Genomic DNA, 25,614 nt, shown 5'->3' with positions numbered 1-25,614 from the left:
GTATTCGGCACTTACTGCATACGGAGAGGAAAAAACGCCAATAACATGACTAATCGGTAAGATTGCCGATTTCACATAATCGACGCTTACTGCATGAGGCCCTATATCTCTATATCCTCAGGGTCTGGATGACAGTAAGGCAAACAGACGCTTAACATTGCGATATTGGAAAATAAAGTTATGCTAAAATAACGTGACGTCAAACCTATGCTAATGAGATCGACAGCGGCTTGTGTTTTTGGTTATAATTAGCTTTGGGGATACGCATAAACCTCAGATAAGATAATGTCTATTTCTGTTTCAGGTAAAGTTACGTTATGAGAACGCAGTATTGTGTATCCAGCCCAATGCGAGAGTTTATGGGGCCTAAGCTATAAGCACCGATAAGCCGCTTATCAAGCACTTATCAACCACAATTGCCTACTGCTATTCCGTAAGCCTCGATAAGTGGGCGATAAAGGCATGAATCGCCAAAAATTTCAGCCGTCACAAAAAAAATCGACGGGTGAGCGGCAATAAGCCACTTATCAGCAAATTCTGAAACCCGTGCAATTCTAGAAGCCGCGATTAGGTTATCTTGACTCTAGAATGGCGAGTTTCTCCCAAAATCCTCACACCAGGAAAAGTTGGCTGGTGCGAAGCTGCTGAGAGGCAGCGATACAGGACTTAGAAAAAAAATGCTTTTTTCCTCCATCGCATTGATGCCGGGAGTCTCCGGAGCTGATATCCATTAATATCAGCACAAGAGACCCCCAGCATGAATCCCATGCAATAAAAATGCATTTACAACTTCATTACCTTAGGCAGGCCTGCACAACATGCGGCCCGCCGGGACACCCTGTGCGGCCCGCAACAGCTCACTCCAACCCCCCCCCCCCTCCCACTTCACCCCCCCCCCCCCCATTTCACCGGTATTACCATTTTTGCGGCGAGAGCAGGCAGTACTAAGACTGCAGGCAGGGGCGGGAGGAGCACTCGTGAGTCTGTGCAGCATGTCCCTGATTGGAGGAGTGGAGAGCCAATCAGAGGACAGCGGGGGAGGAGCCCACACCCCGGCGGCCCAGAGAAGTGTATCCTTCCTGGCATTAAGGTAAGGACACAGATTGGGGGATGGGGGGAGCCAGGGTGAGAGGATGGGGGGAGCCAGGGTGAGATGGTGACAGGATGGGGGGGCCTGGGTGAGATGGTGACAGGATGGGGGGGCCTGGTTGAGATGATGACAGAATGGGGGGCCCAGGGTGAGTTGGTGACAGGATGGGGTGAGAGGATGGGGGAACAGGGTGAGAGGGATGGGCGGGACAGGGTGAGAGGGATGGGAGGGATAGGGTGAAGGATGGGGGGGACAGGGTGAGAGGGATGGGGGGGACAGGGTGAGAGGGATGGGGGGGACAGGGTGAGGGGGATGGGGGGGACAGGGGGAGAGGGATGGGGGTACAGGGTGAGTGGGATGGTGGGGACAGGGTGCTGAAATGGGTTGTGGGGGCTGCTGAAATGGGTTGGGGGCTGCTGAAATGGGTTGGGGGGTTGCTGAAATGGGTTGGGGGGCTGCTGAAATGGGTTGGGGGGGCTGCTGAAATGGGTTGGGGGGCTGCTGAAATGGGTTGGGGGGGTTGCTGAAATGGGTTGGGGGGGCTGCTGAAATGGGCTGGGGGGCTGCTGAAATGGGCTGGGGGGGCTGCTGAAATGGGCTGGGGGGCTGCTGAAATGGGCAGGGGGCTGCTGAAATGGGTTGGGGGGGCTGCTGAAATGGGTTGGGGGCTGCTGAAATGGGCAGGGGGCTGCTGAAATGGGCAGGGGGCTGCTGAAATGGGCTGGGGGCTGCTGAAATGGGTTGGGGGGCTGCTGAAATGGGTTGGGGGGAGAGATGTGAGGTGCAGGGGGGAGAGAGATGTGAGGTGCAGGTGGGAGAGAGGTGTGAGGTGCAGGGGGGGAGAGAAATGTGAGGTGCAGGGGGGGGAGAGATGTGAGGTGCAGGGGTGAGAGAGATGTGAGGTGCAGGGGGGGAGAGAGATGTGAGGTGCAGGGGGGGAGAGATGTGAGGTGCAGGGGGGGAGAGTGATGTGAGGTGCAGGGGGGTGGGATGTGTGTGGTGTGCAGGGGGTTATTATGTGTATGGGTGAGAGGGAGAGATGGGGGTATGAGAGATCGATGGGAGTCTTGCAAAGGTTGATGATGTATATATGTATGTATGTATGTCTTTATTTGTATAGCGCCATAAAATGTACATAGCGCTTCACAGTAGTAATACATGTCATATAAATAACAAATATAAATAACAGATCATGGGAATAAGTGCTTCAGACATACTGTAAAAGTAACATTAAGGAAGGAGTCCCTGCTCCGAGGAGCTTGCAATCTAATTGGTAGGTAGGGAGAACGTACAGAGACAGTAGGAGGGAATACTAGTAAGTGCGTCTGCAGGGGGCCAAGCTTTGTGTCATGTGTCCATGATTATCCAGTGCTACTCATATGCTTCTTTAAGCAGATGTGTCTTAAGGTGGGTCTTAAAGGTGGATAGCGAGGGGGCTAGTCGGGTATTGAGGGGAAGGGCATTCCAGAGGTGTGGGGCAGTCCGTGAGAAGGGTTTAAGGTGGGAGAGGGCTTTAGATACAAAAAGTGGTAGAGAGAAGACATCCTTGAGCAGAAAGCAATCGTCAGGATGGTGTATAGCGAGAAATTAGGGCTGAGATGTAAGGAGGAGCAGAAGAGTGTAAAGCTTTAAAATTGAGGAGGAGAATTGAGTGCGAGATGCGGGATTTGATAGGAAGCCAGGAGAGGGATTTCAGCAGGGGAGACGCTGAGACAGATTTAGGAAAGAGTAGAGTGATTCTGGCAGCAGTGTTTAGGATAGATTGTAGGGGAGACAGGTGAGAGGTAGGAAGGCCGGACAGCAGGAGGTTGCAGTAATCGAGACGTGAGAGAATGAGGGCCTGAGTCAGAGTACCTGATGAGGGTTTTTGGGGGAGATATGAGGATGACGATGAAGGGTGCTATGGTAGATATAGGATGATGATGAGGATGATGATGATTTTACCCGTGCGGCCCCAACCTTTTTTCCTTGGAGCAGTTCGGCCCTTCTCACTGTACAAGTTGTACAGGCCTGCCTTAGCGGCTAACCGCTAAGGCAATGAAGGAGTTAGCCCCTCCCCTTACCCATCAAGGGCCAAATACCCCCTTCACCTACCCCCGCAACCCACAATAAACACTAATACCCACTTTCTCTACCCCACATGATTGATACCAGAGGCCGCGGGTATCCTCAGATGGTACCTGTGGGTTCTGGGGGCCCTCAGGTGGTCCCCACGGATGTCTGGGTGCCCTAGGGTGGTCCATGCGGGTGTCCAGGGGTTCCCATGTGGTCCCCACGGTTGTCTGGGGGTCCTCAGATGGTCCTGCTGGCCTTCAATACCAATTGTGTGGCAAAAAAAAAAGTGCAATACATTGAAATAACTACACACCCCCCACAACACACACAGTACTGTAATGGGCAAAATAACTATTATCTAGATATGGATAATAGTACATTTGCCGATTATAAAATAAAACATTACTGTACTGTATGTGTTGGGGGAGGGGGGGTGTATTTATTTCAATGTATTGCACATTTTGTTTTGCCCCAGTGGGACCACCCAAGGGACCACCCAAGGGCCTCCAGACACCCATGGGGACAACCCCAAGGCCCCCAGACACCCGCGGGGACCAGCTGAGAACCCCCGGACACCTGCGGCCTCTGGCATCAATCACGTGGGGGTAGAGGAGGTGGGTATTAATGTTGTTGTGTTTTTAATGTTTATTGTGGGTAGTCTCTGTCTTAATATAAAATGTAATACTAGTGTAGATGAGCAGGGGGTCTCCGGAGCAGAACTGCATTAATTTGAGGTCCGGGACCCCCTGCTTCCTGAGATAAAGGCCCCATTAAGGGGTGTTATATCTCCTATGCATTTAAATGTCCCGCGTCATGTGACCGTGGGAATAAAATGCATAGGAGATACCAGCACCCCATAACGGGTGGTTGGTGTAGATAGAGCACAGCTCCAGACGCCCTGCAATGTGAAGCAGGGAAAACAAAACCAGGCCACTCCGCAGTAGTATCAAATTTGTATTTTGCCAACTAACACATACAGGGAACAAAAATAGGACAGATAGAACGGGGCCTGGATCTCGGGAAGCAGGGGGTCCCTGGACCTCAAATCAACGCGGTTCTGCTCCGGAGACCCCCTGCTCATCTACACTAGTATTACATTTTATATTAAAAAAAATTGATCGCTGGCGAGATATGCGCAGGGAGAGGCGGCTCTCTCTGCAGCTCTCTCTGCAGCTGAAAGAAATCGCCGGATTTGGCCTTTTCAGAGAAGCGATCATCACATCGCCGGCTACTCGCCCGTTTTGGAAATTTTGCTATCACAGATAATCGAGGCGTTCTGAATACCATGATAGCAACGCTCAAAAAACAGGCGAATTAAATGGCCCGGCGATTTTTTTTATGAACGCTTATAGATAGGGCCCCTATATGTTTTTTGGCCTGTGATTGAATAACAACTGTGTATCATTTTGTTGTCAATGACAAATTACACAGTAAGCAATGGTGCACATTTAATACATCATCATTAACTAATTAACATGTCATTACTTTTACGGTACAAAGAAAGTGGAATTCTGGGTGATGTAAGACAATCAGAATAAAATCAGGGTGTTCTGTTTTACTCTAAATTAAATTAACTCGGAAATGGTTTCAAACAGGCAAATAATTTACATGAATCCTCACGGCATTCATGTTTGAAAATATAAAGATGATAATGATAAAATACTTAGCTACAGTTTTTTGCTGAGTGAATTGTAGATAACACAATGATTTGTATAACAATAAATAAATAAGCAATTGCAATTTCCCCCCTCCTTTGTGATGCAGATATATTTGTTCTTTGCCATATTTAGACACAAATAGTGTCAATAGCACAACAATAAAATAAAGTCGTGGTGCTATGCCTGGTTTCAGGAAATTCTAAACCTGTTAAATTGTAGCAAAGCTCTATAGATCTATTTTTAGAAAGAATTTTACAATCTTTATACTGTGAGTAGGATTACTGGCTTCTTTAACCCAGGGTGTGCTGAAAAGCTGTGTGTAATATGGCAGGCATAAGCTTATAGGGGTCCATGTTAAAATAGGCATGAAGTATAAGGTGAACCTATGTGCTCATATGCATGTCATTACCCAGAATCCCTGGCTGCAGTGAAATAATTGTTTGCTAAGAGATAATCTGGAAAGGCAGGGTTGCAGACCGGTCTGAGACATGTGAATGTGCTCACAAGTGAATTTGCTGAACTTTAAAAATAAAAAGGGAGAGACCCTTTTTATAACATAAATCAGCTTTTATAATAACAGTGGAACAGTAGGCATATTAATTACAATATCTTCTTCTGAAACAGTATTTCTATTCAATTATTCATGCAAAGTACAGATTCAAGTTGCAGTATGTTACCGGTGATGCGTGTAAACAACGCTGTATGTAGAAATGTGTCTTCACAATGAGTTCTTTTTCAAAAAAGCTTTGCAGTGACTTGCCCACCGTTATCAGGAGAGCTGACAGTGGGATTTGAACCAGGCTCACGTCAAAAGCAACGTTCTTACTATCACACTACTCCTTCAGCCGCAGGATTGTAAACAAAACATTATTGTACTGTAGGTTTATAAGAAAAACAGTAGTAGTACTCAGTCCCTTCTTATATTCATGTGCTGTTATTTCTGTGACTAAATAGAGCTCAAGATGGTGCCCAGTTTTAGTATCGTCACAGTAAAGAATAAGAATGACACCTCTAATCTAAATTCTATGGTAATATCAAGTTTCCCCTGCTCAGTTTGCAGAATATATCATGAAAATCAGCTGTAGTGAAGTTCTTCTCACATGTTACACTGTTTGTACAGTAACAATGCATGCAAATATTCAGAACCGTGCTAATGTTAAACTATTTCACATGCTACAGTATATATTATTATTAACTAATATACTGCTTTTCCATTTCATCTCTACCAGCTGGTTGGTGTATCCCTCAGTGCCTGTTTTCTCTACGTTCTCTATAAGGAAGAAGAAGAAGATTCATATTCCATGATGTGATCGGCTATATATTATATAATTTCTGCGATTTAATTGATCTGAAGCTGTGCTGTATCATAAACAGCATTTCAGGTGACTCAGGTTTCGGTTTTGACGCTAAACACCTCTGGAAGTACGTTATGTTTGCATAGTGCATCACATTCTACATATCGTATTGTGTACGGCTTACAAAAGGTGCCACAGATATTAATTTGTATACTTAACCCTTAAAAAAACCAAACACATCTTCTTATTGATAAAATGTTTCTCGGATTTTCTCGCATTTCCCCCCCAAAATCCGTTTTGCGGTGTAAAATCTGCACACGGATTTGGTCTGTTTTAATCCGCGCGGATTCATAAAAAAACGCCATTTGGATACAGTCCGTGGATGGATATTTAGAATGCAATCTGCGGATTCAGCAATCCATTGGCAGCTTCTTAAGAATCCGCTAACGGATTGCTGACTCCGCGGATTGGATTCCCCAAATCCGCGGAATGTATCGGTAATAATCATTTTTAAATCCGCAAAACACAAATCGCCCTTTTTGAGATTGGTCGGCTAAAATCCGCTGACCAAAGGAACCGGCCGATCCACTGCGGATCCACATTCTCCAAAACAATTTGCCCATTTCTACTAATTATACACGAGGTCAGTAACGTATATTTTTGATAATCTGACCAAGTTCACAATATAAAAACACATTTGCAGTACAATATCAGGTCTCCAGCTGTCTCATGGAAATCTCATCTTGGATGACACCTCAAACTTAATATGTCATGCAGTAAACTGCTCATAACCCCATTTAAATAAAGCCTTATTATGCTCTTTTCCATCAGTCACTAACGCTACTATCCATTCAGTTCCCCAAGCCTGTTGTTTAGGTGTCAATTTGACTCTTCTCTTTCATTCGTCTCTCCCCCCCCCCTCCCCCCTTGTCACTACAGCTCTCTCGTGCCTACTACCCTTCTCATGTGCTTCTCCCTACCTCTGGAACTGCCAATGTCTGCTAAGCACCTTCTCTGTAACTTTAAACCCCATCTGAAAACTCACCTGTTCAATTAAGCATTTACTCCCTAAACTAAAGTATGCACCATGCACTCTAACCAGAGCCACCAATAGAAATGTTGGGGCTCAGGAACCAGGACAAATAAAAGGAGTAGCCCCCAACCCAGTCCCCCGACCTCCCCACCCCCTTGACCCTCCTGTGCACAAGGTAGACACTGGGCAGGAGAAGAAGAAGGTATTTGGGGAGAAGGTGCTATTGGGTGGAGAAATAGGTAATGAAGGGATAGCATGGGCCTAGTGGGAGTAGGTATGGGTCTGGGGGGGACAGGGGATTAAGTATGTTCTGGGAGCGGAGGGGAGTAGGTATGGGGTTTGTGGGGAGTAGGGCCTAGGGGGGGTAGAAGAGTAGGTACAATATGGACCTTGGGTGGACCTCTTCCTGTTACCGTGCACCTCACAACTTGAACAACCAACCAGAGACTCTCACAGCCGCCTCCAGTTTATGTTTTTCAGGACTCAGCTGTCCATGAAATGTCTGTAAGTATAACTTATAACCTCTGTTCATTTAATGTAACCATGTATTGTGATCATAACTTTGTGCCCAGGACATACCTGAAAATGAGAGGTAACTCTCAATCTATTATTTATATAATATTTTATAATAATAACTAATAGGGACTCCTTCCTCTTAATGTTACATTTATGTCTTTTATGCACTTATCCCATCTATATTATTATATTCCCTGTATTTGATGTTGTAGAAATTGCAAAGTGCTGCTTACTGTGCTGGCACTATAATAAAAAATATATACATACTGTACCAAATGCATTTTTCTATTCTACCAAACTCATTAGAATTATGACTGAGGGGTCATTTCGTAACCATACCTTTTCATAAAGATTGGGGAGGGGAGCGAATAGTTCTTTACTAATAATATTTGAAATTGTATGCATTAAGTATTGTACTCAATGGTGGATTGTGATTCACTTAATCACTAATACATACTTTAGGTAGGCCCTATCCCAGAAATGCACAAAATAATTAAGTTTGAAACGACCCTAGCAGGCATACATATATTCAGAGAAAAGAAAAAAATGGTTCAGTTACAGATGTAACATATAGGCCCAGATTTACTAAACATTGTTAAGCCGTACTGCACTTTTAAATAAATAGGCTGTAAAGTTACGGCTTGGCACTACTTAGTAAACATGGCCCATTTTTGCTTTTTACTCCACAGTATTTACATCCATTCAGAGAGTGACTGGTTCCAATTCCATGTTTTTTTATTTGCAAATCACGCGCTCTTTATGTTTTCATTAAGTTTAATAAATCGGCTGATGCTTTCATCATAAAATGTGCAAATTAAAGTGGAAATACTTGGTGGGTTTTGATGCCAGTGATGTCTACTAAATCTAAACCAGCATGAAGGTACAGCATGCTAATGTTAACCAACGGAGTGCTACTTTTGAAAAATAAAAAGTTCTGTTTTAGGATCTTACAATAGCTATAGAAAAATTAAGTTTTACATTTAGTTCTAAATACAGAGTCATAACTTTGGTGACGAGAGAATACATCTGGTTGACTGGAAACGTTTGTGTACCTCCCTTTTCATGTTAAATACATCCGGTTCCTCTTTATCTTTACATGCAATATAATAAAGATTTTTCCCACAACAATTCTTTTTATTGGAGTTAAGGATATTCTGGTCAGACACTCGGTAAGGGACTGAAGTGGTTAACTCCCTTTACAGGGCAGTAGACTGAACTAGGTGTCGGGTTTCTCGCAGGTGATATGTAAAACTCCTGATTGAGCTGGGGGTACAAGGCTGGAAATAGCTGTTTATCAGAGTCTCTGTTGGAGGCTCTATGAGAGGATCACAGACATTAGAGCTCCAGCCCACAGGGATCCAGGCTTGTTGACCAGAGGGTTTTGCCTGGCAACAGTGGGGAACCCAAAGCCCCACACAGCAGAGAAGCTTGCACAAAGAAGGGCAAAAGACTTACTGGGACCAGCAGGACTTCACCGCCTGCGTCTTAAGTGCCAGGAGAAATCGGAGACGTCGGACCAGAACGCACAAATAAGACTTTCTATATTGTTCCCTAAAAAATTTTCATGTGTCTTTGGACTGGGAACTGGCCTACCCAGCCAGTCAGATAGAAAAGGTCTGAGTAATGTTTATTTAGTCTCCTAACATGGAGTAGGTGTTTGTTTTATGATTTTGTGTTTTGCCTTAAAGGGGCTGTAGCACAAATGTTTTGGTTGCTGTTTTGTGGAGAAATAAAAGCACTCAACGTTTGTTTTACCCTAAAGATGCATGTGTGGACTCTTCTCTGACCTCGCCTACATGCCACTCCGTCACACACTCCCCCTCACTCTACCCCTCCATGAATTACCCCACGCAATCCCCCCTCCTAACACTCATTCCCTCCACCCCCCCCTGGCTCCCAAGTATTTCTCTCCCCTCTGTCTCACTTTTACTACCTCTCTTCCTAACTCCCTCCCCCCTCTCCACCCTCTCTCCTCTCACTCTTCCCCCCTCCATCAATTACCCCACTCTCACTCAATCCCCTTCTCACTCATTCCCTCCCCCTACACACACAATCCCGCTCACATAATACATACAAAAAAAAACCACCCCTCCACCCCAGAATACATACAAACTGCCCCCCACCCCAAATACATACATGGCTCTCCCCCCAGCTCTCTCTCATGAACCCAGCTTTCTTCCAGCACGCGCTTACATCAGAGAGGCCTGATGTGTGCCAACATCAGACGCTCGGCATGAGACATTCAGTGAGGGAGGCCCACAGCTGGGGGAGAGCTGGGCGCGGCAGCAATGAGAGGACCAGCAGCCCCCCCCTTACCTTGATGCGCCATCAAATGACGCTCAGGGTCATCTGACGTCACCCATGGCGCCGTTTGGTGCGGCGTTGCCATGGAGACGAGTCCTGAAGCCGGCAGAATCAAGGTAAGTTGAGGTTGCAGTGCCCTCACGCGATCCCCCGGCATTTAATTTAAATGCCTCGGAAGAGCGTGGGACCTGTGCAATCACCCGCACCCCCCCGCCCCCACAGAAAAATCTTGTGACACCCCACTTTGTGCACCCCTGATCTAGGTCACTCACAAACATACAGGTAAACAAATGGGCCTGTTCAATAAAATGCGAGAATAGCAGTGTAACATCAACAGGAAAAGGAGGACAATTTGCAGCAATAAAAATCAGAGGTCTTTTGAAGGTGTCTTATGAAGTACTGTAGCACTGCTTAGCAAATATGGCCCCAATTTACTTCCCTTATATTACAACATTAATTGCGAATGTATTGGGGCTGTAGAATTTAAGGTTGTAGGCAGAGTATGACAGGGTGAATGAACGTCACCAGCCATATACCTGGCAAACCTATGTTTAGGCTTGCAGTGCAGCAGTGACGAGGTTAAGTTGGGAGGTTAATTAGTCTGACACCAGCTGCATGATCAAGGTGTTTTAAAACCCCCAGGCTGTGCATACATGCAGTCTAGCTGGTCAGGCGAGAGGACTGAAATACTGAGGAGATTACTGCTAGAAGGTCTGTTTACAAAGTACATGTTTTATGAACAAAAGATTCCCCCTTGAATGCACTCAGATAGATCAATATGTAATAGTGGAGTATATTAAAATCCTTTTATTCAATAATAAAATAGTAGTTGTATAGAGGGGTGTGGTGCAAATATCCAGGACCACCCCCTAATGACATACCAAACAATCTTCCTGAATGATTGAATACGGAAAATGGCTGAAGAGATCACTGCATCCAATCACATCGGCATAAATACCACGGTATACATTGTAAAATCCCAGCAGAACAAGGTGCTAACCCTTGGTAAGGATGCCCTTATGTCTAAAAAATCACCAGTCTCTAATGAAATAAGGCTGCTGATGCTGAAGCTGGAGGAAATGAATACCCTGGCAATAATATAAAATACCGAATCAGGCTTACTGCAATAGTTAGCCCATCAAACCTATTGTGATGATGCAGATCAAAAAAGACAGCATGAATATCACACTACAGACAGTCAGATTAGTATGTACTGCTGCGGCAGACTTTATTCTAACAAATCACCGATTTTTCCCTGGCTTGTTCCTGGAATGCGACGCTGTTCACCTGGAGCATGCCGCGTTCCTTTTGCGTTCCCAGCCACGGGTCATGCCTGGCTCACGCGCGGTTGATGCGTTTATTGATAATGGTTCAGTTTCAGTTTCATTGCAGTTTAATAGGCTGCAATGCTTCGCGTGTCCGCCAGATGGCAGAAATTCATGAATTGTAATGCAGTATATATATATATATATATATATATATATATATATACTGTATAACAACAACCCCTATAACCCCTAACATACACATACTGTATATGCACAGCAATGATACTATAGGCCGGCGGGGGCGAGATGTGTTTGCAGCAGAGAGAGATACGCTGCTCTCTCTGCGCAAACATCGGCACATTAAAAATTATTTAAAATACATTTTTATTCATAGTGTACATGTGTACATGTGCAGGGGGTCTCCGGAGCTGAACCGCATTGGTTTCAGGTCCGGGGACCCCCTGCTTCCCGAGATACAGGCCCCTTTATGAGGTGCCGGTATCCCTCTGCATTTAAAGGTCCCGATCACGTGACCGCGGAATGTAAACAAAGCATAGGGATACCGACACCCCCTAAAGGGGCCTGTATCTCGGGAAGCAGGGGGTCCCCTGACCTAAAACCAAAGCGGTTCCGCTCCGGAGACCCTCTGCACATCTACACTATGAATAAAACACCCATATCAATAAAGACTCGTTCCTTACCTTTGCGGCTATGTGCTATGGTAACGAAGCAGGATGCAAGCCCTTATACAACCACCGTTGGGGCTAATACCCCCTTTACCCACCCGCGCTACCCACAATAAAAAAAATTCACACACAGCAGCCCCACAATAAATAAATATAAATAAATACATGAATATAAATATATATATATATATATATATATATATATATATATATAACAACAACCTCTGTAACCCCTAACATACACATACTGTATATGCACATCAATGATACTATAGGCATGAATGTATTTTTAATAATATTGTACAGTGAGCAGGGGGTTCCCTGAGCCACAAATCAAAGCTCAGGGGACGCCCTGCTCCTGCACAATATTATTAAAATACAGAAATGCTGCTTCATTACCATAGCTGATAGCCGCTAAGGCAATGAAGGGTTAAGGCAGAATAGCATGTTTATTGGGGACATTTGCCCCCCAATAAACATTGCAATAAACAACATACAGTACACCCCCTGTGTATTTAAAATACATAAACATACATAAACAACAATAAATACATAATTTTAACATAACTGTTCCCTTTTGGTTATAACCCCACCTCCTTGACTGTAATCTGTGTAAAGCCCCCTCCCCCTAATTTGTCTGTTATATCTCCCTGCCTTGACTGTAATCTGTGTAAGGCCCCCTCCCCCTAATTTGTCTGTTAAATCTCCCTGCCTTGACTGTAATCTGTGTAGGGCCCCCTCCCCCTAATTTGTCTGTTAAATCTCCCTGCCTGTGTTCCTGTGAGTGCAGTTTATGTAAATGTGGGGAGGGGGAGGGGGATCCCGATGTGCATATAATGCAGCGCCTCACTGCCAATGGCCACCCCGTGAGGCCTGACCACCCTCACCCACTACCCACAAGGGAGGCCTACCCACAAACCATTGCCCCCCCCACCCCCCATCCTGCCCATGGCCCCTCCGCTGCTGCAAAACAGACACAAAAATTAAAACATCCAAAGTAATGTCCCCTAACCCCTTAATCACCATAGCGGTTATTAACCGCTACAGTCATTAAGGGGTTAAGCCACCCTCACCCACCACTCGGGACGCCTACATACCCTCCCACACTAACCCCCCACCCCGTGAGGCCTAACCACCCTCACCCACTACCCACAAGGGAGGCCTACCCACATACTGTTGGGGAACCCCCCCCCACCCCCAGTACCCACAATAAAAACAATACAGTGACCCACAATAAACATCATTATATTTATTAAATATATTACCCACCCCCTGTGCCCCCCCATAAATACAAGATTTATCCTTTTACAAACAGGGTTCATAACGCAGCCCCACGCGAGTCCCCGGTGGGCTACAGGGTACCAGCAGCCCTTTTCAAACAGGTTCTGGAGGCCTGCTGGTGGGTCCCGCCAGCACCATGGCCCCCAGGTGGTCTCCTTGGGTCACCGTGGGCCACAGTGGGCCACTGTTGTCTGCGGAGCCTCGGGTGGTTCCCACGGGGGTCTGGAGAACTCACAAGTGCTCACTACAGGTATGCTGTGCCTCCACAGAAGTGGGACCACCGCTTCATCCCCGCACCTATGGGTCAGCGGTGCCCCCACAGATGTCAGGCCACCGCTTCATCCCCGCAGACTACGGGTCCGCAGTGCCCCCACAGATGTGAGGCCACCGCTTCATCCCCGCATGTGTCACCCGTGGAACCACCAGCCTGATACCCGTGAGATACCCGAGGAGACCCGCAGGTGGTCTCCAGAGGTCCCACACAGAACCACGGAACAAACCCTGAATGTAAAAAAAATAAACCTGGCCTATACATTCAATACATACACCCCCCCCCCCCCCAAACACCTACAGTACAATAAAGTGCAAAATAACTATTATCCAGATAGGGATAATAGATTAATTGCCCATTATTAAAAACATTAACTAGCATATTCAAATAAATAAAGTACTACTGACCTCATCAATAAGAAGTCTCCGTCGCCAGCAACATCCTTGTCTTGCCCACAAAATACATAGCAAATACAAAGCCAATACATTGCAAGTACATTCAGATATCAATTAACCCCTTAAACACCTTATCGGATAATAACCGCAAAAGTAATTAAGGGGTTAAGCCACACTGGCCCGATACCCACCCTTCACCCATGAATTTGTACAGTGGCTTCATCATGCAACTATATATATATATATATATATATATATATATATATATATATACACACAGAGAGATATATATATATATGTGAGGACGGCCATGTTTCTTTTCATGACGTCATCTTAAAGGCAATTGAAGCAAAGCCATTCTGATTGGCTGTGCTTTCATTGCCTCTAAGTGACATCATCATTTTTATTTTTATCGGCCAAAACACACGGTTTTCACGGCCCATTCAGGGCCATGGGAACCATATGACGAAAATGTGACGTCATAGGTCTTTAAAAACCTATGTCGTCTCATTTTGAAGCCAGACGCCGAGGAAGAAGGACCTCCTACAGAAGAAGAAGGCCAGGGCGTGGCCGAAGATGGAAAGAAGCCCCCGCCCGGAAGAAGATAGAAGAAAGAAGAATACAGATGAAGATGGATTACAATTAGAAGACCCGTGGATTGATTTGGATTTTTAGTTTTATGTTTATTTTTTTATGGTTTTTTATTTTATGGGTTCCTGTGCCTGGTGGTTTTGTACATGAGTAAGCTGTTCAACGGGAGTCGGTGGGGCCAAGTAATGGTAAGTGAACTAAAGAAATATATTTAATTGTGCTTGTAAAATTTTTAAAGTTTTTTTTAACATGTGTATTTATTTGTGGTATATCAGTTCTTGCCACTGTATGTATGTATGTATATATGTCTAGAGAGATATATACATACAGGGTAAGAAATGTTGTTATTTTAAAAGCTTGATTTGATGTGTTTTAAATTAATTTGGCTATGCTGCTATGCTTCAATGTGTGTATAATGTTTTTTACAATTAGATAGATGTAATCCTTGGTATTGTATTTTGTGCTTGTGGTCAGGGTTAGCCTTGGTTTTAAATTTTATATTCTGGTTGGTACTTATAGTTTTTCACATGCTAAATTGTTCTGCTCCAGGCTTGAATTAGTTCATTGTTTAATTGTTCGGGATGGACTGTCAATTGTTTAGGGATGTAAATAATGAATGCTAATTGATTTTTGTTTACTTGATTGGTTAAAATAGTTTACTTGTTTGGAGGTATTTGTATTTTGCTTGCAATGATATTGTTAACATTCATTTGCAGAATGTATATGGTGCATAGATTTTATGCCTCATATATACAATGTAAATGCAATGTATTGATTGGAATGTGAGGTTTTTCATTGTCATTTGATGATTTAGATTGTAAGATCAGTTAGGATTATTAAAGGAAATTCATTTTAATGTAGTGTGTCTGTATGGAGAAGTGTTATTTGTAGTACAGTATGGTTTTGCTAACCCTTCTACATTTATTTGTATATTGGTTCATCATATGTGTGTATATACTGTATATATATATATATATATATATATATATATATATATATATATATAACTATATATAGTATATACTATATATATATATAACTATATATATATAGTTGCATGATGAAGCCACTGTACAAAATCATGGGTGAAGGGTGGGTATCGGGCCAGTGTGGCTTAACCCCTTAATTACCTTTGTGGTTATTATCCGATAAGGTGTTTAAGGGGTTAATTGATATCTGAATGTACTTGCAATGTATTGGCTTTGTATTTGCTATGTATTTTGTGGGCAAGACAAGGATGTTGCTGGCGATGGAGACTTCTTATTGATGAGGTCAGTAGTACTTTATTTATTTGAATATGCTAGTTAATGTTTTTAATAATGGGCAATTAATCTATTATCCCTATCTGGATAATAGTTATTTTGCACATTATTGTACTGTAGGTGTTGGGGGGGGAGGGGGGGTGTATGTATTGAATGTATTGGCCAGGTTTATTTTTTTTACATTCAGGGTTTGTTCCGTGGTTCTGCGTGGGACCTCTGGAGACCACCTGCGGGTCTCCTCGGGTATCTCACGGGTATCAGGCTGGTGGTTCCACGGGTGACACATGCGGGGATGAAGCGGTGGCCTCACATCTGTGGGGGCACCGCCGACCCATAGGTGCGGGGATGAAGCGGTGGTCCCACTTCTGTGGGGGCACCGCATACCCGTAGTGAGCACTCGTGAGTTCCCCAGACCCCCGTGGGAACCACCCGAGGCCCCGCAAACACCTGTGGGTCTGACCCGGGGCTCCCAGAAATCCTTGGGCCTACCGTGGGGACCCAATTGTGGCCCACGGTGACCCAAGGAGACCACCTGGGGGCCATGGTGCTGGCATGACACACCAGCAGGCCTCCAGAACCTGTTTGAAAAGGGCTGCTGGTACCCTGTAGGTCTGTCAGGTGCCCTGCTAGCCCACCGGGGACTCGCGTGGGGCTGCGTTATGAACCCTGTTTGTAAGAGGATAAATCTTGTATTTATGGGGGGGCACAGGGGGTGGGTAATGTATTTAATAAATATAATGATGTTTATTGTGGGTCACTGTATTGTTTTTATTGTGGGTACTGGGGGTGGGGGGGGGGGTTCCCCAACGGTATGTGGGTAGGCCTCCCTTGTGGGTAGTGGGTGAGGGTGGTTAGGCCTCACGGGGTGGGGGGTTAGTGTGGGAGGGTATGTAGGTGTCCCGAGTGGTGGGTGAGGGTGGGTTAACCCCTTAATGACTGTAGCGGTTAATAACCGTTATGGTGATTAAGGGGTATGGGGCATTACTTTGGATGTTTTAATTTTTGTGTCTGTTTTGCAGCAGCGGAGGGGCCATGGGCAGGATAGGGGGGAGGGGGGGCAACGGTATGTGGGTAGGCCTCCCTTGTGGGTAGTGGGTAAGGGTGGTTAGGCCTCACGGGGTGGGCCATTGGCAGTGAGGCGCTGCATTATATGCACATCGGGATCCCCCTCCCCACATTTACATAAACTGCACTCACAGGAACACAGGCAGGGAGATTTAACAGACACATTAGGGGGAGGGGGCCTTACACAGATGACAGTCATAAATAAATAAATATATTTTTGAGGCAACTGACTATGTAGAGGTTTTTTATAAATAAGGACGCTCAAACTAGGGATATGATCAACACCACCCCGGTGGGAACGACAGAAAAAGAGAAAGACAATTACACACATTCAAAGTTAAGAGCGAAATCCAAGTTTAAACCCACAGGCAGCAAAGGACATCAACTAGAGGTATACCATCAGCTGATACTAGAAGATCTTGAAAAATGAACAACTAATAAAAAGAAATTTAGGGATAATCTAAGCAAAGAGGAGAAACAAGCACTAGAAGAATTATCAGGGGACAGGTCCATCACTTTCAAGCCGGCAGACAAGGGTGGCGGCGTGGTGGTGATGGACACGGATTACTATCTTTTAGAGGCAAATAGAATTTTGGGGGATACGTCAACATACCAAAAATTAACTCACAATCCCACAAAGGTTCATAAGCACGAATTAGATATAATCCTAGGCAGAGGTAAGAATCTAGGAATCCTCAACGATAAGGAATGGGAGTATATCCATCAAGATAACCCAATCCTACCTGTATTTTATTTCCTGCCAAAAGTGCATAAATGTATGGAAACCCCGCCAGGCAGGCCTATTATATCAAGCATCGGATCCCTAACACAGAATCTGTCAGAATACCTGGACCATTTCCTACAAAAATATGCGACAGGGGGACGGTCATATCTTAAAGACACAACCCAAGTCATAAACATACTTAAAGATATACAGTGGCAAGATGACTTTATATTGGCAACATGCGATGTTAAATCCCTGTATACGAGCATCAGACACAGGGATGGCATCGAGGCAGTCGAAAGGACTATTATGAAGGATAGTTTGATTTTAGAGGAACAGCGCGATTTTATAACAGACAGTATTAAGTTTATTTTAACCTATAATGCTTCTTGGTTCAATGGTCTTTTTTACCTCCAAATGTGCGGAACCGCGATGGGGACCAGGTTTGCACCCAGTTACGCAAATATTTTTTTGGCGGATTGGGAGGAAGCGAACATCTGGTCTACACATCCTTTCAGTGCAAACCTGGTCTCCTGGCACAGGTATATAGACGATATACTATTCATATGGAAGGGGGAAGAGACGGAACTAGCAAATTTTATCGAGTATATTAACGATAATGATGTGAATTTGGAGTTTACCTCTGAACACAGCAAAATGAACATTAATTTTTTAGATGTAACAATTTATATAGACCATTCAGCTATTAAGACCAAAACTTTTTTTTAACCCACTGATCTAATAATTGCCACCACCAAAAATGGCTACGAAACATACCTTATGGCCAATTTAGGCGTATAAAAAGAAATTGCACAGACGACAGCATATTCAAGGAGCAAGCCCAGACACTACAAGGGAGATTCACAGAAAGAGGCTATGAGCCAGATCTTATAAAATCAGCAATAGAAAAAACGAATAATTTTACATGTAGTGATTTATTAGGAACAAAGGTTAAAGTTAAAAATTCTGATTTTAACACACCGTTCATCACCACCTATAATTCGGAAGTCACTAGGATACAACATATCATCAAACGACATTGGCATGTGGTACAGACAGACCCTGTTCTGAGAAACCACATCCCAGATGTCCCGAGAGTAATTTTCAGAAAAGCCCCATGCATAAAATCAAAATTGGCCCCTAGCGTCTTCAAGAAAGGGGAAGTGACTAAGACTCCAAATTGGCTGCCTTTGCCAATGGGCTTTTTTGGCTGCTTTGGCTGTAAGGCTTGTAAACAAGTCACTAAAGGGGAGAAAACGGAATTTGCCTCCAATATCACGAAAGAGGTTTTTAAAATTAAACAAAATCTAAACTGCCGCACTGCCGCACAGATCACATTGTGTACCTCCTGTCATGCCCATGTGGACTCCAGTACGTGGGATGCACTACAAGACCTTTAAGGGTCCGCGTACTGGAACACATGGGCAATATACGTAAGCAGCTAATGACACATAGTGTTTCCAAACATTTCAGTCTAGCCCATGGAGGTAATCCAGGAGTTCTAACCTATAAAGGGATTGAGAGAGTGGATGCCCACTGGAGAGGGCTGCGTAAATTATGCCAACGGGAAACGTTCTGGATTTACAAATTGAAGACGTTAACACCAAGGGGTCTAAATATGGATATAGACCTGGGGGCTTTTATGTAACAGCTTCTGCTTGCCTCCATATGTATGCACCCATCCTGATAAGTATTTTATATACCCATATTTTATATACCCACGTTTAGGTCAGATTGGCCAATTTGTATTGTGGAACTCTCCGTCCCAATAGCAGATAGTAGGATGGATTCATATTGAGTAGGGTAACAATTCGGTTCTACTCTTGGAATCACTGTATTTGAATAATATTTTTAGCCCTATTTTTTTAACCTTATTACTATGAACATGAATTATAATTAGAACACTAACAGCTATCTTGGTAACAGAATATGTAACAAACATGATAATGCTAATATAGCATCCTCTTTTACGAATGCATTTTATTCATCCTATCATTATTTTAATTTTTAATTTTTTAATTGATATGAACTATAACTGTAACAATTATATGACAGCAAGATTACAATCCATACTATATGAATATGCAATTGAATTTTTAGGTTAATAAAACATACTTTAAAAAGATCAATTATTGGAATAATATGTATTATTTTTAATCATCAATATGTATATCGAATATACTTTCTTAACTTTGATGACTGGTGCACACAACCATCCGTCTATGTATTTTAGAACATTCTGAGGGACTCAACTCGATATGAGAGCACACAGCATATGTCACCGCGCTTAACCAAAGATAGAACATGGGAGGCATTATTTTAAGCACTATGGCCGAATCTGCAAAGCGCAGGCGCATAACACTGCAAAGACAGAACGCTTTCAATCACGAGGGCGCAACCCGCAGACATCATACCGGGCGCCCACTGCAGGATGCGCGCGCATCGAACAAGATGGCAGCTCTCCGTCGCGCAGGGAGTCTACAACTAATTGTCAATTACGGAGGACTGGCATGGGTCTATTTAAAGAGACTAAAACTCAGCCATTCCACTTTCCACGAGCCTGAGGAAGCCCTGTTCAGGGCGAAACGCGTAGCTCTTCGTCGATCTCACTGTGCAGCAATTAGAGAGGAACCAGAGGTGCTGTGGAAACTCTTTATCCGGACGCGGAGAAAAGAGACTTTTTGCCCACTAACCACCTATTGATTCCCTTTGCTGTTGAATCTCTCCCTCTAGAAGCTACAGTTGCTTCTGGGTTTTTAATCTTTAAACCCTCTAACATTTTTAAATCCGTGTTTTAGTTGCTGTTATTATTGTATGCTACTTTTTCAATAAAGATATCACCACCCATAGTGCTCAGTGTCCCATAGTTCATCTAGGATTGGATCTAGCCCCTAGGGGTTTCCTATCATAGCATCTGGAGCACCAAAGATACCTCTACGAGTGTGTACTCACACTGGCCCGTGTGAGTATTTTGACATATCTTTTTATTCCCCTTCCACTACTGTTCAACATTTGACCTCTGGTCAGTGTTTGTCTATTTACCTGAAGACCTGTTATCTACACGGGTGTCTACAAGAAACGGATATAGGAGATCACTCACATTAGGCCGCGTGAGTGGAATATTATCCATTATTATCCTATATGTGCAATAAGATATTGCTTCATCTCCTTCCCCTGTACCGCAGCCGATCTGTGTATACGTGTGCCTAATTGCCTTTTCATTTATCGCTTATATTTGTATTTCCATGAGAGGCGAACCACTGTGAAGAATCCACCTATACAACAAGAAACATCCAGGACGCAGTAAGAAGTAAAGAGGGGGGGGGAAAAAAGGGACCAAAAAGAAAGAAGAACCATCACCCAGAAGCAAGACACGAACGAACGAAAAAGAAACCTTGATGGGATACAACTTACACAAGGCCGTGTAAGTTATTTATTTATTTATTTATCTATTGAACTTTGTGAACCCACACATATACGTAAGTTCCCCATCCAAGGAGCTGTCCATCTTTCTCTGAGGGATCAATGAAGGTATAAGCACCTCACTGACCATCAGCGAAAGAAAGCATACTTTCCTCACACTGTGCTCCCCCATCTCTTCTTGTGTTCCACAGATTACAGTCAAGGCAGGGAGATTTCACAGACACATTAGGGGGAGTGGGCCTTACACAGATTACAGTCAAGGAGGTGGGGTTATAACCAAAAGGGAACAGTTATGTTAAAAATATGTATTTAATGTATTTATTGTTGTTTATGTATTTTAAATACACAGGGGGTGTACTGTATGTTGTTTATTGCAATGTTTATTGGGGGCAAATGTCCCCAATAAACATGCTATTCTGCCTTAACCCTTCATTGCCTTAGCGGCTATCAGCTATGGTAATGAAGCAGCATTTCTGTATTTTAATAATATTGTGCAGGAGCAGGGGGTCCCCTGAGCTTTGATTTGTGGCTCAGGGAACCCCCTGCTCACTGTACAATATTATTAAAAATACATTCATGCTACTTCGTTACCATAGCACATTGTCGCAAAGGTAAGGAACGAGTCTTTATTGATATGGGTGTTTTACTCATAGTGTAGATGTGCAGAGGGTCTCCGGAGCAGAACCGCTTTGGTTTTAGGTCCGGGGACCCCCTGCTTCCCGAGATACAGGCCCGTTTATGGGGTGCCGGTATCCCTCTGCTTTGTTTACATTCCGCGGTCACGTGATCGGGACCTTTAAATGCAGAGGGATACCGGCACCCCATAAAGGGGCCTGTATCTCGGGAAGCAGGGGGTCCCCGGAACTGAAACCAATGCGGTTCAGCTCCGGAGACCCTCTGCACATGTACACTATGAATAAAAATGTATTTTAAATAATTTTTAATGTGCCTATGTTTGCGCAGAGAGAGCAGCGGATCTTTCTCTGCTGCAAACACATCTCGCCAGGGGACGGCTTCTCGGCTTCAAAGACAACAGCTCGCAAACGCCCCCATGAGTTTTTACACAGCATTGCAGTATTGCAGACAGCGGGAATAAAATGCTTAAATCACAGCCGCGAAAATAACGCAATTCACCCCGGGCGAAAACGACACAAAACCGCACATAACCGGGATAATCTGAAATTCGCGGAGCTAGCCGAGTTAGAATAAAGTGTGTCGCCACTGTATGATTGACATGCTGAAATAGAGGAAAAACACCTAGCAAAAATCAATATAGACCTTTGAGAAAGCGCGAACCCGCGCGAAACGTGCGTCAGGTGATCACATGGCGTGACGTCACCCTACAGGACGGACTCCATTGACATGCGTTCTAGCGTTCCGGCGACTCCAGCTGTTTGAGCTTTACCACTGTTGCCCTGCGGTTGCAGTCTCCTGTTCTCCCCACTCCTCTAGGCAGCATGATGCATTTGCTGATACATCTGACACTGAGCTAAGTGTATTGCTTATTGAATAAAAGGATTTTAATATACTCCACTATTACATATTGATCTATCTGAGTGCATTCAAGGGGGAATGTTTTGTTTGTTTGTTTGCATTATCCCTTGTCCCCTTTTGCACCTGTATATGATCCTTACCATTAATCTATTACTTTCTCTACTTTAGCTGATGCGGGAGCTTTCCCTATCCCTTCCCTTTTTCCCCCCTCTCTTCCCTTTCCCCTGGTTTTCAGTTACATGTTTTATGAACTGTCTGTGTCTTGCACGCTGAAGAGAAGTTTCTTTTTTTGCCATGCTGAAGAGAAGCTATTTTGTTTTGTCTGCTGAAGAAAAGCTATTTTGTTTTGTGTGCTGTATGTTTTTTAAGGCTCAATAAATAAGCCTTCTCAAGAGACCCCACGTGTGTAGTTGCATGTACCCTGCAACATATGGTGTTAGAAGTGCCGGGATTTTGAAAGGCTCCTGCAGTTAAAGGGCCACACACACACAAGAATGAGAAAAATGGAAGAATTTTTAAAAGTGTTTCTGTGCCAGCAGGCCCAACTACAAGCAGAGAGAGATGAAAGACTATTGCAGCAGCAGGCAGCACAGGATGAGCGGATGGCTAGGCTGCTGACCCAATTCCAGGGGTCTGCCAGTCCAGAACCTGCAAACAAACCCCCGGTTCTCCTGAGGAAAATGGCTCCGAACGAGGATCCAGAGGCTTTTCTACTGACATTTGAAAGAGTTGCCGAAGCTCAGGGCTGGGCTGCAGATCGCTGGGCAACTGCTTTGGCCCCGCTCCTCATGGGAGAAGCCCAGGCCTCATATCAGGGCCTCCTAGCAGATCAGGCAATAGACTACCGACAAGTAAAAGCCGCCATACTGGATCGCTTAGGTCTGACCCAGAGACCTACCGGCAGCAGTTCCGGAACCTGAAGTACACCGCTAAGATGAGACCCTGGATCCTCGCTCAGCAGTTATTGGACTTGTGTACTCGCTGGATACAACCCAAGGAGCGCACTAAGGAGGCACTTCTTGAACAAGTGGTTTTGGAACAATTCCTACAGATAATACCCCCTTCCGCACACTCGTGGGTAAAAAAGTGCCCTGGACCCGACGGATCCAACTTCACCAGCACTTGCGGAGACCCAAAGAGGGAGATTGGAACAACGGGGAAACTACGGCCCCTCCATGTGTAACCGCCAAGTGCCACGAAAGGAGCAGTCCTTCCAACAAGGAAGAAGTCAAAACACCTGGCACCGCCGAGACCCTCATCCCCTTCCTGATGTCGGCTTGTCGCCAACTGAGAGGAACTTCCGAGGACGTCACCCACAGGACCCACCAGATGCCTGGTCTCCAGTATCCGGTCCAGCGGAGCGCTATCCACGACCCCCTCCTGCGAGGGAACACTCTCCATGTTCCGCCTGCGGAGAACAAGGCCACCGGCATGTGGACTGTCCACAGATGGATTGTTCATTCAGCAGGACCATCGCCTCCGCCTTCTCTGGAGAAAATTACAAGCCCTGGCTACTTCCAGCCCAGGTTGGGAGAAAAAACGTACAGGCCCATGTAGATTCGGGCTCTGGGAAAACTCTAGTCTGCCAGGAACACGCCTAACGTGTGTTCTTTTGACTCTCCATGAAGTATAGAATGTATACACGGCGATGTAAAACGGTATCCGACGGCCAAAATCCGGCTACAGGTAAAAGGTCAGGAGGCCTACCTCGAAGTAGGAGTCGCTCCTTGACTCCCTGCCCCCGTTGTGCTCGGCCGGGACTGGCCTTTCTTTTTGGACCTAATGGCTCCAGTCTCTCATGAGGAGCCTCCTTCTAGGGCTCAGGAGAACCCTGGCAAACTGTTCCCCTTCTCGGCAGACCTTTTTCCCGGTAGACTCCGGGTTCCAAAGACTCGGAAGCAAAGACGCTCTGACAAACAGGACTGGTTGCAGAAATCTGGGTTTCAATGTGACCATTCTAGTAGCCAGAAGTCACAAGTGATGGCTGGGGATGGCCAGAGGGAGGGGGATATGGGCCCTGGAGATGTACCAGACCTATACCTCCCTGATTTTCGCCAGAGGCAAAGGGAAGACCCAGTCCTTGCTAGACAGTACGATAAGGTGGTAAAAATTGATGAGCAGATATTGAATGCACAGGGGGTGATAGTATTCCCCCATTTCGAATTATCAAATGATATCCTGTATAGGGTGAATAGGCAGACACAAACAGGGGAGGTCACCAGGCAGATATTGGTTCCCAAGGTGTTTGTTAAATCTGTGTTCACTCTAGCCCATACTGTCCCTTGGGGTGGTCACCTTGGCAGGGATAAAACATTGGACCGTATTTCATCCCGATTTTATTGGCCAGGGATGCATAGTGATATTGCTAAGCTATGTGCGGCATGTCCAGAATGCCAGCTAACTAGTCCAAAGGGACAAAAACCAGCCCCTTTGGTTCCTCTACCCTTGGTGTCAGTTCCCTTTGAGAGGATTGGGGTAGACCTGGTAGGACCTCTAGAACCTTCTGCGAAAGGACACAGGTTTATTCTTGTAATAGTTGACTATGCTACAAGATATTCTGAGGCGTTCCCCCTGAGAAAAGTAACAGCGAAGCAAGAAGCCAACAAGTTGTTGGAGCTGTTCTCACGGGTTGGACTTCCCCAGGTTAGTTGACAGACCAAGGTACAAATTTTATGGCTAAACTGATGCAGGATGTCTTAAAATTACTAGAGGTCGAGTCTGTTCGGACATCGGTCTACCATCCACAGACTGACGGATTGGTGGAAAGATTTAACCGAACTCTAAAAGGGATGCTGAGGAAATTTGTAGATTCAGAGAAGAGAGCCTGGGATGAACTTCTCCCTTTTCTGCTGTTTGCAGTGCGGGAAGTTCCCCAGGCCTCCACGGGATTCTCTCCATTTGAACTGCTGTATGGCCGCCAACCCCGGGGTATCCTAGACCTCTTAAAGGAGTCCTGGGAGGATCAGCGGTCCCCTTCTAAGAATACCCTGCAATATGTATTGGACCTTAGGAAGCGCCTAGATGTGGTCGGGCATTTTGCTAGGGAGAATCTTAGATCAGCCCAGGACAGTCAGGAGAGACATTACAATCAAAATGCTCGTATGAGAGTGTTTCACCCAGGAGATCAGGTGATGTTGTTGTTACCTAGTTGTGAGAGCAAACTCCTAGCCAAATGGCAGGGCCCATTCGAAGTACTCCGCCGC

At 45.0% G+C, this 25,614-nt stretch overlaps 1 protein-coding gene across 1 annotated transcript in view; it reads left to right on the top strand.

The window, feature by feature from the left end:
* The window catches only part of TSPAN11 (tetraspanin 11), a 48,060-nt gene extending 41,615 nt beyond the window's left edge, over positions 1 to 6,445 (top strand). The window contains exon 7 of the mRNA XM_075599038.1: positions 6,033 to 6,445. Coding sequence (XP_075455153.1) covers positions 6,033 to 6,113 — 81 coding nt within the window. The 3' untranslated portion in view covers positions 6,114 to 6,445. The remainder of the gene's footprint in view (positions 1 to 6,032) is intronic.
* The last annotated feature ends 19,169 nt before the right edge of the window (positions 6,446 to 25,614 follow it).

The sequence above is a fragment of the Ascaphus truei genome, chromosome 5 (assembly GCF_040206685.1).
Source record: "Ascaphus truei isolate aAscTru1 chromosome 5, aAscTru1.hap1, whole genome shotgun sequence".
In the NCBI taxonomy this organism is placed as follows: domain Eukaryota; kingdom Metazoa; phylum Chordata; class Amphibia; order Anura; family Ascaphidae; genus Ascaphus; species Ascaphus truei.
The sequence above is the reverse complement of the archived record's forward strand: the minus strand, read 5'-3'. Positions and strand labels throughout refer to the sequence as shown.